Source organism: Phyllostomus discolor, chromosome 13 (genome assembly GCF_004126475.2).
Source record: "Phyllostomus discolor isolate MPI-MPIP mPhyDis1 chromosome 13, mPhyDis1.pri.v3, whole genome shotgun sequence".
NCBI classification, from domain to species: Eukaryota; Metazoa; Chordata; class Mammalia; order Chiroptera; family Phyllostomidae; genus Phyllostomus; species Phyllostomus discolor.
In genome coordinates this window covers 35,797,018-35,816,058 of record NC_040915.2, presented here as the reverse complement: position 1 = coordinate 35,816,058, position 19,041 = coordinate 35,797,018, and the positions used below count along the sequence as shown (strand labels likewise).

At 59.4% G+C, this 19,041-nt stretch overlaps 1 protein-coding gene across 1 annotated transcript in view; it reads left to right on the top strand.

Moving 5' to 3' along the window:
* Positions 1-19,041, top strand: part of STK10 (serine/threonine kinase 10) — an 87,946-nt gene that overhangs the window by 2,541 nt on the left and 66,364 nt on the right. The window contains exon 2 of the mRNA XM_028528628.2: positions 17,707-17,871. Coding sequence (XP_028384429.1) covers positions 17,707-17,871 — 165 coding nt within the window. The remainder of the gene's footprint in view (positions 1-17,706; positions 17,872-19,041) is intronic.

Here is a 19,041-nt window from a genome sequence, read left to right as displayed (position 1 = left end):
GCGAGTCTCGTTGTCAAAGCGGTGACCTGGCTGCACCACAGCCCCTCCCCTCCCCTCCCCTCCCCCAGCAAACTGTGCTCAGCTCACCATTACGATGAGGGTTTAGCTAGACCAAGAGCTGTACACCTGGAGAGTGGATTCCATTACCTGCCTGACCTCAGTGTGTGACCCTCTGAATCTAACCCAACCTGGTGTTACCTGGGGTGTACTGGGTCCAGAGAGAGGATGGGACTGGAACCCTGGGCTCTGGGCTTCAGTCGAACCCTTCCCTTAGTTGCCTGTTAAAGAATCCCCATCCTGGACCTGAGGTCCATCACTCAGGCCTCTGACCGAAAAGGGCCGCAGACTGAGCCCCTTGGAGTTGAAGTTGAAGCAGGTGGTGTTGTCCTAAGGACTCATCAGGGGCCGGAACTCCTTCCCCCTTCGCTGTTTCCTGGTTGTGGCCACCGGGCCGCACAGGGCAGGTGTCACGGCCGAGACCAGGACCTGCGTTCTGACATGGCGCCTGGGACCAGCTGGCCCGAGTGGCCGGGGGTGGCCAGCACCGTTTCTCTCCCTGTTCTAGAGCCAGCGGGGCCCGGTGGCCTCGGTGGTGAGAGCTTTCCTGAGGACTTTCCCGGTTTGTTGGACGCTGGTCATGAGAGGATGACCGATGGGATGAGAGTCTAGCCCAGGCTCGGTCTGGGGACCTGAAGGCTGGACTGCCTCTTCTCCCGGAGGGGCCGACGGGCGGCCTCAGTAGGAAAAAGAAGAGGGTGGGAGTGATTGTTTTGAGCAAAGTCAAGATCATTCTTACGGAATCCTCATGTGATTGCAAATTCATTTCAAAAGAAAGTCATTGCTAGATCATTACGAGATACAAAGTAAAGGTCATGAGCTACTAGTTGTTTCACAATTCTGCCCTTAAAAATCCTATGTATTCTGAAGATAAGGGGGAGAGGAGAGGAAGTGTTTGTTACTGCCTGGAGGGGGAAAAGCTGCCTTCAGCAGGGTGTGCTAGCCGCCTGTCACAGCAGGGGGTGGGGTGGGGGGGCGGAGGGGGGGACAGGTCCACACCCACAGGTCAACAGAGGCGTGGGCCCATGTGGGGTTGGGTTATTAGCAAGATGAGGTGATTTGTCTGCTTCTTGAAAACTGCTTGGGTTTGGATCTTATGTCATCTTTAAACTTTTAAAAGGTTATGAACTTGCAAAAGTGGGAGTAGAGGAAACACGTGTTTAGATGAAAAAGTCAACAGTCTCTCTGAGTCCGGTCCATGGCTGTGGACACGTTGATGATGTATTTCCTTCCAGACCTCATGGCTTTTGATGGGGCAAAAACAGTGTAGCGCAGGGTTGTGATCACACACACCGAGGGCGTTGGATGCCATCGTTCATCCCCGAGCCTCCTCCCGAGTCATTCTGAAACCTCACATGTGCTTCTGGCGTGGCTCATGGCTCCTTTATCTTAATGTTATCAGATGTTTGGTCTTCTCTGTCTCGTCCCCCTCTCCCCCCTTTTTACTGTTCACAAGTTAAAACTGATTCCGTGCGTATCATGGGCTGGGCTCGGTGCTTAGCACTTACACGGACACGTCCCTGCTGCTCCAGAGATCTGTCCCCCGCGATCCCGAGCTCTGTGGGATCACGCAGCAGAAACCAGAGGCCCCGTTAGAAACAGGGCTAAGGACACGACGCCCAGAAACGTCACCAGGAGCACGTTCTTCAAAACGGCCAGAACCTAAAAAACCAGTTGCACCTTTTTGTACAAGTTTTCTGGATAGGAAATAACACCCCCCCAAAAATTACAATCAACACGGCGCCTTATGGAGGGAAGACCTGCGGGGTGTCTGTGGCTGTGGCCATGGGCAGGGTTGCCAGGGAGGAGAGAGGGAGGGGAGCTGGGGTGCAAGTGATGGGTGTGACTCGGGGGCAGACAGGTGTCGGCGGTGTGCACCTGTGCGCTTTGGGCATCCGTCACCGCTCCGTTCAGCTGGGTGCAGTTTTCCGAGTCCACCTCGCGTTTCTGAAAGACGGAACAGCACGTAAGCAAATGCACGTTTAGCGTTTTGATGAACATGTTCCCTACGGACACCATGGGTGATGGGACCGAGTTGCTGTTTCCAGAGTACGTGTTACAGCCAAGCTGTGGGGCAGAGGGCCCTTGCTGGTTAACCCACATCCTTCGAGGGCCGGGTCCTGCCCGGCTGCCCGGCTGGCTCAGCTCCAGACAAAGCAGAAGTGTGGTGCGGCAGGAGGCCGCCACCCTCCCCGCCCTCCCCACCCTCCCCACCGGGGGCCTTCTCCCGTCACCTCCTCTCCCGCTAATAGTTTGAAAGCCCGGTTTCCGTCCAGGGTGCCCCCTCCTCCCTCCGGAAAGAGATCCGGCCCCAGGCGGTAACCTTATTTCCTCTCAGTCAGTGTTTTTAGACAGGAGTCCTTGCTATTGTGAGCAGGTTCCTGGCTGGGCCCTAAAACCGAGGTGGCCCGAGCTTCCTGGGGATGTGGCCCGCTGGGGGGTTCAGCGCGTGTGCCAAGGGGCTGATGTGAGAGGCTGATTTAGCACTTGCCACACGGAAGGAGACTTTTTCTGGCTGGCCGCAGCGCGGGCCAGGGCGGAGGGAGTTGGGCAGCGACCAGTTTCCCAGCCTGTGAGCTCACCCAGGGTCCCCTGGCCACCTGAGGTTCCCCTGGCTAGGGGAAGTCCCCACGGACGGCCCCCAGAAAACAGTCCCCAGAGGGGCTCCGGGAGCCTTGGAACAGTGGGAGTTGGGGTTCAGAGAAAAAATTGGGGCCCAGTGAAATCTGGGTTTCAGCCCCCTGGCAAGGGGCCTCCCCATCTGAGCCTCAGGCCTTGCCTCTAAATGGGGGGTGGTGATTTGGAGAGGGGGGAGGGCTGGGAGGAGCTAAGGAGGTGGTACACAGGCACGTGACCTGCCCCAGGAAGTGGGCAGGAAAGGAAGGTAGTTTGAGATTGTTGATGGTTTAAGTATGAGAGGGAGAAGGGCCTGGCCAGATGCTGCCCACTTGACTGGGGACAAGGCCCAAGGACTGACGCTTGTCGCTTGTTCCTTGGACTGGCCTTCCCTGCTGTGACACTGGGGCGGGCCAGCCTTTGCTGTGGGGGCCGTCCTGTGCACGGTGGGGTGGGAAGCCGCATCCCTGCCTCTGCTCGTGGGAAGTAGCACCGACACCAGCAACCCTCCGCCTCCCCCTCACCTGTGAGAGCCAGAAGTGCCTGCAGACGCTGCCGTGTGTCCCCTGGGGGGCGGCAAAATCGCGCCAGCGGAGCGCCACCGCCTCCTACAAATGAAGGGGCCTCCATTCCGTTTGGCACACAGTGCTTGCTCAGCGCTGTGTGTCCGGCCCCTGGGTGTTTGATCAGAGACTCCCTCGGGCCTTGCAGCCACACAGACCAGGGTTCGAATCCCGGCTGGCCCATACTCCGCAGCTGTGTGATGTCAGGCGAGTGGTTTGTCTCTGAGCCTCAGCGCCCCCGTGTACGTGGGGCTTAGACTACGCCTCAGCCACAGAGACAGGAGCACTGAAAATAGTGTATTTTAGTTAACCCAGTGTATCTGAACTGTCATTATTTCCGCATGTAATCAATAGGGAGTGAAAGAGGTATTTAATGTTCTTATTTTGGGGTAAGTCTTTGACATCGGTGTGTGTTTCACCTTCACAGCACACCTCCGTCTGGGTGGGCCCCTTCCCAGGGGCTCAGAAGTGACGTGTCGCTGTTTGCCCCGGGCAGTGCGGTTCTGGCCTCTGCTGGTCACTGTCACCTGCCCCCAGCCCACTCTGCAGACTTCCGTTGCTTCCTCACACCCAGGGGTCAGTGGGTGGGTTTGGAAGCTGGGCCTTGTCTGAGTGGGCTGGCCAGGTGGGGCCAGATCTAGATTAGTATTTGAGGGCCAGGTCAGGAGAGCCTTGAATGCCAAGTCAAGGAACTTGCATTTACCCAGGAACGGGGGCGAGGGCCCGGAGTCAGAACCTGGGGCTAACCTCCGGTGGGTCATGTGATCCCGAGACAGAGACTTCACTGTGCCTCAGTTTCCCTACCTGCCAAGTGGCTCTAGGAACAGTCCCGCCCGGTCGGGCTGCTGGAGGGTGAAATGACGCAGGCACACCACTGGGTCCAGGGCGCGGGGCCAGCTCCTCTGAGTGGCAGGCACTAGAATTGTTCTCCCGAGCGCCTACTGTGTGCCTGGCACTGCGGGCTCCAGGGGGAGTGAGAGGAATGAATAGGCAGTTGACCTCTGCCCCATTCCCGTCTGCTGTCACTTAACTTCTGCCAGCCCCAGGAGGGGCAGGGGCTCGTGTCCCTCCTCCACACCCAAGGGGGCCAAGGCCCAGACAGGTCCAGAGACTTGCTGAGGGCCACCCAGCTGTTCTGTGGCAAGGCTAGGACTGGAACCCAGATCTCTGTAGCCAGGAGCCTGGGCCTTTTCTTACTGTACAGAATGGGAAGGGGAGACTAAGGGGCTTATTGTGAGGAGAGGGTCCAGGGGGACTTCAGCCTTGGTGTCTCTGTGCCCAGACGGGGACCCTTCTTCCTGCCGGGCCTGCGCCAGCCCCGGCAGGGGCCGAGCCCCTGAGGGCGATGGCCACCCCTCCGGCAGAGGAAGTGGTGAAGGCCGGGCTAGCAGAGGAAGTGGCAGGGGAAGGGGGCGGGTGCCAGGGTGGGGAAGCGGGGTGCTCCCGGGGCCCTGGTGGGTGCGGGGCTGCTGGGGCTGCATCTGAGGTGCTGGGCGCTCCTGGGAGCCTCCGCCAGCAGGGCAGGGAGGGGCGTCCCGAAACAGCCCTCCCCCCTCCTCGCCCTTCCCACCCCTTCTCTGTTCCTCACGGCCCTCACCTCCCCTTCCTCCGGCTTTCCTTTCTCTTCTCTTTTCTCTCTGCTTTGCCCTTTGCTACATTTGCCCCCTCCTTCCTCCACAGCTTACTTCTTTCTTTCTCACCCACAGGCTCTACCAGAGCCAGATAGAACTCAGGCCCTGGGACGTGAGGGTGAACCACGATGCTGGTGACCAAAGAGTTAACGCTCACCAGCCTGTGTCCTGCGGGAGGACAGTGGGAAGGACAGACGGAGGGAGTCCGGGGGGGGGGGGGGGGGCGGGGCAAGGAAGCACGGCCCTTTCTGCCTGGTCTCTCTTACTAGGGCTCTGACTCTGCACAGCTGGGCCCCTCCCCGCTTTCTGGGTCTCATCTCACATGCCCCCCTCTCTCAGAGAGGCCTGCCCGACCCCCCCTCCCTGGCTGTAGTGACAGCTCCTTGCTAATTTCCGCAGAGCTGGTCACAAACTGGGATTTTCTTGTGTGTTCTCTACTTATTTTTCTTTCCTCTCGGGAAGAGGGACGGTCCCCACGGGCAGGGAGTCGTCTGTCTTCCTTGGGTAAGGGGCCGGCTCTGCTCCAGGCTGGTGCCCGGCTAGTCCCGCCAGACGGGGTGGGGGGACCAGACCCAGTAAAGGGCAGGCCCCGCTCCCCCCTCCCTGGCTGTGATTGTGACATGGGCACTGCTGCTTCCTGTGTGGCCCTGGGAGAGTCACCTCACCTCTCTGAGCTGCAGGATCTGCAGCTGTGACAGGAAGATCAAACAGGTGTTCCCCCTCAGAGACTTTGTAGCCACGGGGGCATGTGTCCCTTGACTCGGTGCCCAGCTCAGAGGGGGGACGGGTTGCATGTGACCATCGTCCCGCTTGTGATGATGGCTTTTTCCGTGGGCGCCTGGCTGGCCGGCTTCCTGAGGAGCGGGAGGGCAGAACCCCAGGGGCCGTTCCGGACGGGACGCTGTGTGGTCCGCTCCTCCGCGCCGGCCGGGATGCGCGCTGCTCTCTGGCTGGCTTAGGGAAACCGTGACTCCGTGAAGGTGGAGCCTCCTAAGCCCTGGCTGGCATAGCTCAGTGGATTGAGCGCGGACCTGCGAACCAAAGTGTCGTAGGTTTGATTCCCAGCAAGGGCACATGCCTGGGTTGCAGGCCATGACCCCCAGCAAACTGCACATTGATGTTTCTCTCTCTCTCTCTCCCTCTCTTCCCTCTCTAAAAATAAATAAATAAATAAATAAATAAATAAAAATCTTAAAAAAAAAAAAAAAAAAGATGGAGCCTCCAGCCCTGCCCTTGAGAAGTTCACGCCAGGACAGGGCAGCCTGGGCGCTGTGCCTGCCCTGGGGACGGTCCCCGTGAGTGGATGGGACGGCATCTCTGTGCCCCTTCCACCTCGCCCGCCTTCCTGGAAAGCCCCGGCGCGGCTCATCCGGCTGCCCAGGCCCAGCTCTCGGCCCTCCGGGGTGGCCGCCCGCCGTCCAAGCTGGCTTTGTGGTGCCAAGGCGGTGACCCTGGCACAGCTGGCAGGCGGCCCTGGTAGTCCTGGGACTCTTTCTGGCTCTGACCCGCCCTCGGGGGGCTCTGGTGCATGCAAGGGAGGTGGGCTCTTTCCCGAGCCCGCTTTCTCCCTGGGGCGCCCTGACACCCCACCCTCGCTCTGAGGTGACAGGAAATCTGTCGCTGGGGCTGAGGACAGGTGACTGGTGGGCCTCCGCTGGTGAGGGACTGGGCCAGTGCCACCCTGAGGAGTCTGCAGGACCGTCCACTGCGGCCAGCAGCGTGCCCTTCGGCAGACGGGCCCGTGAAGCGCCCGCCTTCCACAGGCGCCGCCCTCGGGGGGCCCTGACTCGGTGATGTTCTTCATCCCACCGGCCCAGCTCGGCCGCTGTTGTGGCCGTGGTGACCTTTGGCAAGGATGTCCCCCCTCTCGAGGGGCCTCAGTTTCTTTTCTGCAAAATGGGGTGACACAGTAGCTCTGACAAGTGGGACATAGGTGTCTTTTTAAACATGTATTAATTGATTTCAGAGAGGACGTGGTAGAGAGAGAGAGAGACATCAATTCGTCATTCCACTTATTTTATTCATTGGTTGCTTCTCTGTGCCCTGACTAGGGATCGAACCTGTAACCTTGGTGTATCAGGATGATGCTCCAATCCACTGAGCTACCTGGCCAGGGCCGGGACACAGGTGTGTTTACACCTGCAACCGTACGAGGCTGGTGCCCAAGGACACACGGTCAGGGCGAGGCAGAGAACTGGCCGGCGCTAATCCGCTGCGTTAGCGTGGGCACAGGGCGAGGGGACCGCCCTGGGGACCAGTGCGGGTGTCAGGTGGCCCAGGCGTTTGAGGAGCCGCCTGGCAACAGGTCAGTCAAGTCCAGGCTTGTGGACGCAGCACCACGTGACCCGTGTAACTGTGGCTCACGGTGGGTGGCTGGTCGGCTCCAGGGCGGACCCGCCCGTCAGGGGGATGCTGTGGAAGCGCTTAGTGGTCCGAAGAGCTTTTTGCGACACACCGCATCCGTGAAAGGGACAGGGTGTGAGAGTCAGCGCGGACAGTAGAACCCCGTCTTGTAAAGCATGGGGAGACAGTGGTGAGTGGGCGTTGGTGGGGTGCCCACCACGGCCCAGGTTAACTCAGTGAGTGCTTGCTTGCTGCAACCGCCCTGGAGGCGGGAGCTGGGAGCATCTTCATTGTACAAAGGAGGCAAGTCGGGACCTTGAGGTCCCGTGGGCCCCCTGGGGTCACACAATTAGTTGGGAGGCGGAGAGATTTCGGGGCGGCTCCGGGCCCTGGCAGAGAGGTGCTCCAAGATGCTCCGGCCCTAGGGGTGGGTTTCTTCGTAGTATTTTATTTTCAAGATTCTTTTAACAAGCACATGTTGTTTATAGAACAATAAAAAAGAAACAGGACAGAGAGTACTGGCACTGGAAACATGGCGTAACCTTAACCTTTGAGGTTTGGGGGGCCTGGAAGGCAGGGCTGCTGACACCCGCGACGCCCAGGGCTGTGGTGCAGGTGGGGAGGTCAAGCCCGAGGTGCCTGGATGGTGTGGGAGCAGAGGACGCCCGGAGAAGGGTGCTTCCTTCTCTCCGTCCGGGCTTGCCCTTGACCCCAGGCTGCCCTCCTGCTGTGATGCCCGGGCACCCGGAGAAGGTGGCCGCACCACTTTCGTGTCCTTTATCAGTGATACACAGGCTTGGGTTCCACGTTACTTTTGAAGCGCCGAGATCTGCAGGCTCCCACAGCCCTGGCCAAGTTGGACAGGTTGCCCGGGTTTGCGGCCAAGGCCGGGAGGCGACGGTCTTTGGGGCCAAACCCATTTGGGTTTTAGTGTTGATTTGCTGGCCCAGAAGGGTTCTGCAGCCTGGCACGCCCCCACCGTGCCAGGACGGCGGGCTGGGCGTCTCCGCCCCGATGGAAGGAGAGGGTATTGAGGGCCCAGCTTGGAAGCTGAGTCACTCCTGTGCTTTTGTGCTTTGTAATCTTTGTCATCCTCCAGTGTCAGTTGTGAAACTCGGCAGTCTGGTTGTCGCTGAGCTGACACTTGGCCCTGGCGGTTATTGATCCCGGCGGTTCCTGCCCACGGGACGGGCCCGTGGGCTTTGTGCGTCCTGGCCGGTCAGAGCCTTGGGCTTCTCCAGGATAAAGGGGACCTGCCTCTCATAACCAGAGGACAGCCCGAGACTCAGGCATCGAAATGTGTTGAGGGGAAAATGGACTTGTCACTGTCCTTTCTCCTGTTACGTGGGGAGCTTCGTTTCTCTTTGTTTGCAAGCAGGTACAAATACTGCATCCACCCATCTGCCCATCCACCCACTCACCCACCTATCTGTCCACTTACCTGTCTATCCACCCATTCACTCATCCACCTGTTCACCTGTCTGCCTATTGATCCACCATCCTTGTACACTTCCATCCTTCCATACACCCTCCCACCCATACACCCATCCCCCCTCCCATCCATCCATCCACCCACCCACCTACCCATCTGCCTGTCGGCCACCCATTCTCCACTCTCCCCCTTTGCCCGCCCTCCCATGCTTCCGTCCATCCCCTGGCTGCTCTGTGCCCGGCTCTGTGGGGAGGCCTAAAATGCATGAGACGAGGGGTACGTCTCTCCGAGCTCACAGCCAGGTCGGAGAGAAGATATGAACCCAGGTGACCAGGGCACCAGGTAGTCTGCACTAAGGAGGTGTGCAGAAATTCTACTGGGGGCTATGGGAAGGAGCCCTGGGGACATGTCACGGGGTGGGCTCTGGCTGAGTTAGACAGGGTGGGAGGGTCCCACACGGGCGTGGGGACGGCAGCCCGGGTGGAGGAGATGGTGTAGAGAGAGGCGTGGGGGTGGGAAGCCGGAGGGCACGGGCGGTGGAGGTGAGCAGGGGCAAAGAGTGGAACCCTGGAAAAGCAGACGTGCACGGACCCCCAGGGTCGTGGGTGCCAGGCCAGGGAGTCTGGGCTTTATCGTGTGGGCAGCTGGGAGCCGTGGAAGGCTCGTCCTCAGAGTGTTGAAGGCGGTGGAGGCAGGGGTGGGCAGGCGGGGGGACGGGCACACGCAGCCTCTGGTGGGCAGGAGACCCAGGGGATGTTGGTTCTCACGGGCGAGCGACTGAGGGGAAAGAGCACCGGGCACTGAGCCCAGTCAGGGTTCAAGTCCTGGCAGCTGCTTGCTGGCTGCGGGACCCAGCACAGCGGCCTTCTCTGCCCGGACCTCCGTTCCCCCTCAGTGGGCGGAAGCAGCAGGCGGCCCCTCTGCCTCCTGGACTTCTGCTGGGGAGGGGAGGGGTGGGGTGCTCCTTCTCCTGCGCCGAGAGGCCACAGCGGGCCTTGGCAGGCCTGCCCTGTCCCCAGGCCCACGAGGACTCCAGCGTCTGGAAGGCCGCTCCGTGGTGCACACGCAACCCCCCGGTGGGACTCACTCATGCCTGCCAACCCGGGCGCTTTGGGACCCTGAACCCAGGACGCACGGACCGCCCATCCCGGCTCTCGGCCACCCTGCCTGACTCCCCTGCCCGAAGCCGGTCCTGCTGTGACCCCGGTTCCCTCTGGGGCCAGATTCCCTCCCTCCTTAATAGAGGCCAAGCATTTCCCGCAATTGGCAGCGGTCGTCACTGCGCAGGGACGCCGCTGCTGTATATTTTGGGACACGGACCAAGCCCCTCCTCCGTTCCAGTGGCCTGAGCCGCATCTGACACACGGCTGGCCCAGCTGTCAAGCATGCAGAGGACGGGGAAAATAGAAACCTTTAGCCCCGACTGCTCCATTCTTTGGCTCTGACCCACACGCCCAGGCTGCTCATCTGACAGGTCAGCTGGGAACCGTCCCTCGCGCCCGGTTGCTAGGAGACCTCACTAGCGAGCAATCCTGCCTCCGCCTCTTCTTCCCCCACTCTGCACCCAGCGCCTTGCTTCTTCCCAGGAAAGGAAACACCCGATTCTGAGGCTGGGGCTGGGCCGCGGGAGTGGGTCTGAGATGCTCCCTGCCGTGGGTGAGGGTGCAGCGTTCGCTAGGTACTGCCTCGCGTGCAGAGCTGCCGCTGGAACTTTCTGCAGGGATGGGAGTGTTCCGTATCTGCTCTCTTCCGTGTGGCAGCCACTAACCACACGCGGTTGGTTATTAAGCACTTGCAGTGTGGCTAATGCAACTGGGGAACTAAAGTTTTAATTTTGTATCATTTACGCAACTGTAATGTGGCCTGTGGCTGCCATGTTGCACAGCACGGCCCAAGTGGGTTCCTGAGAGGTCAGACAAGGGCAAGGTGGGGTGGTCACTTTTGGGGCACCAACCCCAGCCCGTCCTCCCTGGGGCCCCTGTGGATAATTGCCAGATGTCACTGGGTGAAACTAATTTCGGAAAACCACTTGCATTCCTTTTGCTGTGTTTTCAGCTTGTCCCTGTCCACAGGTGCCGACAGTTTTCCTGGAGTTCTAACTGAGCTATGATCTTATTAGTCTCCTTTATTGAATTATTCTCTGTTGGCTTAATTATTTTCTCTCATTACTGTGTCTTCCTATTTATTACTTTAAAGGGTTGCTTAACATGCCACCAACGTAATTCCACTACTGGCTTACAATCGAATAGCAAGATTATTTCTACTTTTTGCCATCGTAATGGACTAATGTGAACATGACCTTAGTACGTGTTTTTGTGGTCCTTTTTGAATTTATTTCCTGGCCTTAAATCATCAGGAGCTAATTTCCATTTTGGTGGACAATGGTACAAGTCAGGAAGGGAGCTGATGGGCTCACGTAACTGGAAGTCTGAGGGCAGATGCAGCTTCAGGAATGGCTGGCTCCAGGTGTTCACAGACCCTTCATGCCTGAAGGAAGCAGGGCTGCCGTCCTCTAGTGTCAGCCCTGCTTCCTTGTCTTCATCCTCGGGCAGTCTCTCTAAAGGAGTGGCAAGATAGGCTGCAAGACCCTCCAGACTTCCTTCTGCCAGTGTAAGCTACCCTCGAGGAAGAAAAAGCAAAATTCTAAACAAACCAAAACACTAATAGGAACAGCCCTGTTGGCCTGTCTTGGGTCACATGGCACGTCTGAACCACTGGCTGTGACCAAGAGGGTCTGAACTGAGTGGCTGGGCCTGGACCGTGCACCTGGGCCAGGTGAGCTCAGCCCCTCATCAGCCCCTTGCACCAAGAGTGAGGGGGAGGCGGTTCCCAAAGGAAACTGGAACTGTGAGCGGCCAGGGAGGAGGGGGGTGATGTCCAGGTCCCCTGCTGTCCTCTTTAGGCCTAATCTCTGAGCTGCTTCCCCGGCTCCCAGCCTGAGCCACCCCCGAGAATCTGTGGTGACTCCTTGCGGAGTCTTTGCTCCTGCCTGCTTATTTACTCTGCTTGAGTCGGGGCTGCTGTCCCGTCCTGCGGATGAGGCGCTGTCACCGATTGGACTCTGGCCCCTGCAGTCCCCTTCGGGGGCTCCGTTTCCTCATCTGCAGAGTGGGTGTTGGGCAGCGGGGGTTTAGGAGTGTGGCCAGTGTTCTTTCTGGTTCACAAGTTCTGCGATATCAGCTCTTTCCTTGGAGGAGGGGGAGGAGGAGGAGGAGGAGGCAGGGGACACAGTGATCAGCCACCGGCCAGGAGGGAAGGGGAGGGCCTGGGGGCTGGCTGTCCCCTGCTGGCTGTCACTGTGGACTTTCAGGAAGCCTTGAGCCCCTGGCGGGCTGAGCCCCTTGGGTGGGGCAGAGCTGCCCGCAGGGAGGGCTGTCCCCACCTCCTCCCGGCCGGGCCCAGAGCCGCACAAGGGGGAGGATTGTTCCCACGGAGGTGCCTGGGCTGGGAGACACAAGTGGCCACTGTGTCTGCTCTCAAGGGTGTGGACGGAGGCGGTCGTCACTGCTGGCCAGCGGTGCGGGGCTGGGTGGGCGCCCCCCACCCTTCCCTGGGCCTCAGCCAGTGGGAGAGACGGACGTCAGAGGACACAGACAGCTGCTTGTTCTTGGTGGGGCTCCTCGCCTGTCACCTCCCACGGGTGCCCTGTCCGCTCGGACCACCCTTAGCTTTCCAAGAGCCACCCGCTCTCCGGGATGACCACAGAGATCTTGGGCACCGCTCCCCCACCCTGCTACCGTGCAGAGAGGGAAACGGAGGCCCAGAGAGGACCGTTGCGGAATTACAGGCACCGCTGGCAAAGCGGTCATGAACGTGGACTTCAAAGGCACACAGGCTGGAGTTCAACTGCCAGCTCTGTGTTTACCTGCTGTGTGACTTGGGGCAAGTGACTTGACCTCTCTGAGCATCGGTTTTCTTATTGTGTAACCGGAGGCTCCTAATAGTAGTATCTCCTTGGTGTAAATATTAATGGAGGGGATCGAACCGTGTCCTCTGTCACCCTCTCTAGGCTCTGCTGCCTCAGTCCTGGGCTCAGCTGGTGGCACGTCCAGGAGGCCCTGGGGGCAGGGAGGTCCCAGCGGCTCCAGGCCTGTGTTGGGCAGTGCTGGAGGCCAGCCGGACAGCAGGGCCTGGGATACTCTAAGCAGAGGGCTCAGCAGTTTTGCTGCATTTCATTGGCTGACTAGCTCCCATCCCTATCCCTGAGCCTGTCTGTCACTGTGTTCTGATTGGCCGGCGTGAGTCACCTGCCCACTGCAGAGACAGGTGGAGTTCTCGTCCTGGGGTCTGGGGAGGTGGGTGGGTTAGCTCTGCCATGGGGGGGGGGGGGCCTGGATGCCGGCCCACAAGCGCCCTGTAGGCAGGAACTGTCTTGTTCACTAGGAAACGTCCTCACGCCAACCTGGGCTGGCTAAGTAGTGGCCGAGTGAAGGAAGAGGGGGTAAGCTGACTCGTGGCAGCTTAGCGGAGGCCTTGGGTCGGTCCTGGGTGGGTCCTGATGCCGCTCGGAGCCTGACCGCCAGCACCTGCCTCGCTGGCCTGTGGGCAGATGGAATTCGGGCAGTGGCAGTCACCCAGCTGCCCTGTGTGCTGTCCGCTGTGATTGTCACTTATGCTCAGCAAAGGGAGCCGGGGCCGGCACCTGGGCACTTGCCAAGCCGGGCCTGTGGGGAAGTGACTCAGAGCTCAGGCAGGCCTGAGTTTGGACCCAGCCCTCTCTGCCACCCCCACACTCACTGGCTGTGTGTCCTGAGGCAAACCACTGTGTGTCTCTGAATCACAATGGCCTCATCTGGAAGCCGGGGGCGCTCACATTTATCCCTGAGCACCGGATGGAAGGTGAAGTGAGAAATTGCACGCACAGCCTGCTTGGGCACACGGGCGTGAGCGCTCACGCTGCCTTAGCTGTTTCTTTCTTTTTTTTTAGATTTTATTTATTTATTTTTAGAGAGAGAAGGGAGGGAGATAGAGAGAGAGAGAGGGAAACATCAATGTGCGGTTGCTGGGGGTCATGGCCTGCAACCCAGGCATGTGCCCTGACTGGGAATCGAACCTGCGACACTTTGGTTTGCAGCCCGAGCTCAATCCACTGAGCTACGCCAGCCAGGGCCTTAGCTGTTTTTTAATCATCTGCCGTTGTGACGTCCTCTGGGGCCTGCAGGCGATGGGTCGCTGTCCCGGCCAGGCTTTTCAAGACTTCGATTCTGGCCAAGTCCCTGTGTGCCACGATCGCCGCTCCCCCCTCCCTGGCCGGCGCTGGCCTCTGGAACCCGAGCCAGGTGCTGGGGCCGCGGTGCCCCTCAGTGTGGTGGCGGCGGCAGCAGCCCTGCCGGAGGCCCGGCCCCCGGGTGTTTGTGGCCAGCGCGGCCTTCAGGGTGGCGGGCAAGGCGGGTTTTGTGCAGTCCTAGAAAATGGACCCTGCCTGCACCCCCGCCCCCGCCTCCAGGACAAGACCTTCCTTGTTAGGAAACCCAGAGGAAGGTGCCAGGCGGCCTCCTTCGCCAGCCCTCAGCCGTGAGAGGTGAATGGAGGTGGGGGGGCTTTGCCCAGCTCGGCCCGGCCTGCTCTCCGGCAGTGGGGGGAGCCTGGTCAAGGCCACCGCAGAGCCCTCCGAGCGAGTCTCGGGTTTGCACTGGGGCCGTGTGCAGTGAGGAAGGGCGTGTCAATGGCCCTCAAGTGGGGCAGGTGCGTGACCAGTTAAGGGTGTGTGTGCACATGTAAGAAAGACAGACACACAGACAGACGGACAGAGAACCTGGCTGCCTAACCGATGGGGATTTCAGGGGCTCTGAGGAAGCTTCCAGAATTCAATTAGGGGAGAGCATGGCACCCGGGGTGAATTCTGGGGCAAGGACTGAGCCCGAGGGAACGGCTCCGTGTGAAAACCCCAGCCCTGACCTGGGCTCCGGGGCCGGACAGGGAAGGGTTCGTAGACTCTTAGTGACGGAGGAAGAAGGTGGCTTCAAGGACAGCTGGGGTTCCAGACCCAGCTGTGTCACCAGCGTCCCTGCAGGCTCTGCCGCCGTCTCCTCGTCTGGACGGGAGCTAGCAATAGCGCCTGCATGGCAGCCCACGTTGAAGTGTAAGCCAAGGTCCCGTGCAGAGTGGGCCAGTGAATAAGGGTGGACTTTGCAACTCCATTAACTGAAACATTTACCTAAACTGAGAAAAAATTCACAAGCGAATGTAAGTAACAATTGCCTGTCCGCATGACTCCCTTCTAGAAGGCTCCCCGGTGAGACCTAATGCCCAGTTCCCACCCTGCCCTCAGAAGCGCCCTGTCTCTCCCCTCCAGCCCTGGGGGGTGGGTCTCTCCGGCTGGACCTTGAGCACCTCTCGGCCAGGGGCGGGGCCTCTGTGCCTCCGAGTTGTGGGTGCCCTGCGCCCAGGCGGCCTGGGACCACTCGGAAGTGCCTGTTGGCGTCTGGTCTCGGAGGCGTCTGGGTCCTGGGGCCGACAAAGCTCTCGCACAGCAGTGCCAAGTGCGCAGGGTCTCGGGACTTACAGGTCCCAGACGGGGTCACATTCTGATGCCACCAGCCTAGATCAGTCACGTCCCCTCTCTAAGCCTAGACTTGTCTGTCTGTAGGATGGGGACACTGGGGCGCTGGTCACTGTGACAATCACATGAGGGGACTTGAGTGCCCATCCTCATCCTGGGGGAGCTGGGTGCGCTGGGGGCACGAGCGTTTCCCGTGCATCGCGTCCCGTCCGGCAAGGCCCGAGTGGCCCGTGCTGCCCTTACCGGGGAGACCCGGGTCGGGGCCTCCCGCCCCCTCCATGCTTGTGTTGCTCGCAAGAGATGAATTCACACGAGAGACAGCACATAGACGACAGGTTTGTTTATGAAAAACGCATGAGCACAAAGCTGCAAGCAGGCACCCGGCTAGCCTGAATGCCCCACGTGTCGAGGAAATAAAGTTGTCAGGAAGTCCGTTCGTAAGTTTACTCTGTGCACCTGAGCCGAGGCTGCAAGCGGGCACTCAGCTGATCTGAGCTCGCGGACTGTCAGGGTTCAGGGGTCATGTGCTTGAGTCAGTTTCTAGGTTCTTCCTTCCTCTCCCCCGTCTAAACCTTAGGAACAACGTGCAGCTACAAAGGCTTCCTTTCTCAGCTAGGAAGGGCTCTCCGTCTCTGTGAGACGGCCACCAAGGCCCCCTTTCCCAGCACGGAGTCTCAAGGACCCCCCTCCTCCTGCCCCCGTCCTGCCTGTGACGTGGGGAACACCTGGCAGTCTTATCAGGCCGAGCTCAGGGCTGCTGAGTCAGCGGGGGGAGGCGCGTGTCCCTCCCCCTCCCTGTCTTGGTTTACTGCCTGTCCCACCCAACAGCGCTGTCCCCAGGGAGGCACCTTGGCGGAGCCTGACACCCCAGCAGCCTGCTCCCCGACAGATCGCCTGCCAGAGGCTGCGGACCAGCGGCCGGCTCTGTGGGTCCCTGTTGCAGGGAGGAGCACTTTCTGAGTAACTACTGGAGCCCTGAGCCATGCTCAAGGGCAAATGCAGCAGCCCCCGGGGCTCACGGGACCACCGGAGGGGGCCGTGGCTTCTGCTCCCTTTTCTTGGACACCAGCTCACTGCGGGTGGAATTGCTTGTGCTGTTCACCCGGTGACTTCTCCCTCGCCCTCGGTTTTCACCTCCTTGTAAAATACGTGTAGCACACAGCTGCCCGTTGTAGCCGTTTCTCAGTGCGCACAGCGCCCCGGCTTGGGTGCATTCTCACAGCGTTGCTGCCCAGCCCAGCCTTCCCCACTGTCCGTCTCCAGAACTCCTTCATCGTCCCAAACAGAAACTCGGTGCTTATTAAACACGGACTCTCCGTCCGCCCCAGGAGGCAGCCCCGGGTGGCCTCTGTTCTACTGTGGGGGCTCTGAATTTGTCGGCGCCGGGCACCTGTTGTGAGTGGAATCACACTGTATCGGTTCTTCTGTGCCCGGCGTGTCTCCCTTTGCGTCGTGGCTTCCACGTTCATCCACGTGGTAGCCCGCGTGTCAGTATTTCCTTCGTGTGGCTGAGTAATAACCCTCCACCGACTGTCTGGACGACATTTCATTGACCCGTTGGTTCATCTGCTGATGGATACCTGGGTTGCTTCCCCCTCTTGGCTCCCGTGAGCGGTGCTGCTGGGTCGCTGTCGTCCCCACCCCGGCTTTCTGGGTTTTTTTTTTTGCTTATTGACATACCCAGGGCTGGCACCGCCGGGCCACAGGCGAGTTCTGTGTTCCGCCTTTTGAGAAACTGCCAGGTGGTTGCCCACGGTGGCTGCCCCCCACTTGACACCCCCAGCAGCCGTGCACGGAGATTCCAGTTGGTCCCCATCATCACCAGCACTTCTCCGTCATTTAAAAAAAATGACAGCCATCCCTGTGGGTGTGACATGCTCTTTCTCTTTTCCATCAAGTGAGAAACAGTTGTTAACGCCCACGTGAAATGCCATCGAAGAAGCACTTCCGGTGTCACTGGTGGGCACGTACCGAAACCCCTTAAACCCCTTTTCGTTTCCTGTTTAACGTGTATCATTTTATGAAGTGATACAAAGAAACGCATGCAACCTTCCTAGTAACGTGTCAAACAACACAAACAGAGTGAAAGGCCCTTTGCCTCTCTCCCCGGCCAGCGGTCAGGCAGTGTCTTTCCGGAGTTTTCCGTGCATCCACATGCCGGTGAGCATTCACAAAAGCGTCTTTTTCCCCAATTTTGTATAAGAGTACCATGTTTATTGTTCAGTGACTTGGAATTTTTACTGAGCAACTCAACAGTCTTTCCCTGTTGGTATTTGCAGAGCTCTAGGCCGCTCGGGTATTTTTATTTATCTCACATGTGCCCTACTTTTAAAATACACTTGGTGTCATCGAGCACAGAACACTGTTTCTCACGCGTGCTGGGAGCGTGGGCCATTGTCCAGGACAGCGTACCCCCTGCCCCGCCCCCGAGTCCGCCCTCAGTCCCCCAGCTGGACACCCGGCCTCCGTGTCCACACCCCGCGGCCTCTCTGAGCTGGCGTCCGGGGGTCTGTTTCCTGCCGGCCGAGCGCGCCTCCTTGACCTTCTGTCTCCGCTCTGCAGGCCAAGAACAAGGAGACGGGAGACTTGGCCGCCGCCAAAGTGATCGAGACCAAGAGCGAGGAGGAGCTGGAGGACTACATGGTGGAGATCGAGATCCTGGCCACCTGCCAGCACCCCTACATCGTGAAGCTCCTGGGGGCCTACTACTACGACGGGAAGCTGTGGGTAAGGGTGCCGCCCGCCTGCCCGCCCCCCTCTGCCCCCCTCCCCCACCTTCGCCCTTCCGCCCCAGGCCCCTCTGGCCTGGCTGAGGGCCGGGGCAAGGAGAAAGTGAAGTAGGGGGGCTTCCAGGCCCCCTGCACCCTCTTTCTGCATACCTGCCTAGTGTAGGGGTGGCGGCAGTGGTGCAGGGCAGGGAGGAACTCTGAGGCGCTCCTGCCTGGTCCCCAGCCCCGCCTCTGCTGCTCACGAGGTGCGTAACTCTAGGCGAGAGCTCTTCACCGCTCCGCGCCTCAGTGTCTCCCTCTGTAAGTGGGGATGACAGCAGTACCTGGCTCACAGAGTTGTCGTAGGGACTGAGTGAATTAGTCCCCGCTGGGCACCTGGCACAGGCAAGAGCTTGGCGAGTGTTGGCTGCTCTTGTTACTTGTAGAAGTAAAATCGTCCCTACCACTGTGGTGGCTGCCACGTGGGGATTCTTCCAGTGGCAGCACCAAGGAAGGGGGGGCCCTTTAATAGCGCCCCCTGCTCTCCGGAGGGCCCTGGGTCTTCCGGGTGTGCCCTGCACCACTCAGTGTCACCACCGTTGACTTGCTCTGGTATTAGCGCCTCTCTGTGCGTAAAACCCAGACTTCCTGGCAGGTTCGTGTCTTTCCAAGCGTTTCTCAGTCAATGTTTTATTTGTAAAACTACACATTTGTGTCCCCAAAACTCGGTACGGCGGTAACAAAATGATGTGCTGGAGAAGTCTCTGGTGCATTCCGGACTCGGGTGGGAGGCTTGTCGGGTCGCTCGTGGACCTTTTGCAGGGGTTGCACGGGCTTGGCAAGGCCGGCGTCGCTGGCGGTGTGGGACTGGAGGTGCCCAGGCTCACGTTTCTGCACACGGCACGGTTACTGCCAGCCGCCAGTGATGGTTGGGGGTCAGGAGGGGCTGTTTTAGCAGACATTTCTCCTCCTAGTTTATTGTGTGTAGAAAGAGCATTAGTATGTTTCCGTTACATCTTAGGAAGTTAGTGCGGAGTTTGGATTTGACTCGTGATATTTTATTATTTTTCCACCTAAAACAATGAGAAGTCGGCCCGCACTTGGCTCTTCTCTTTGCGCAGAATGTCTGATGTTGAGGAATAGAACTACCGACGTTTAACAGGGAAATCTGAGAACAGGGTCCCGCTGT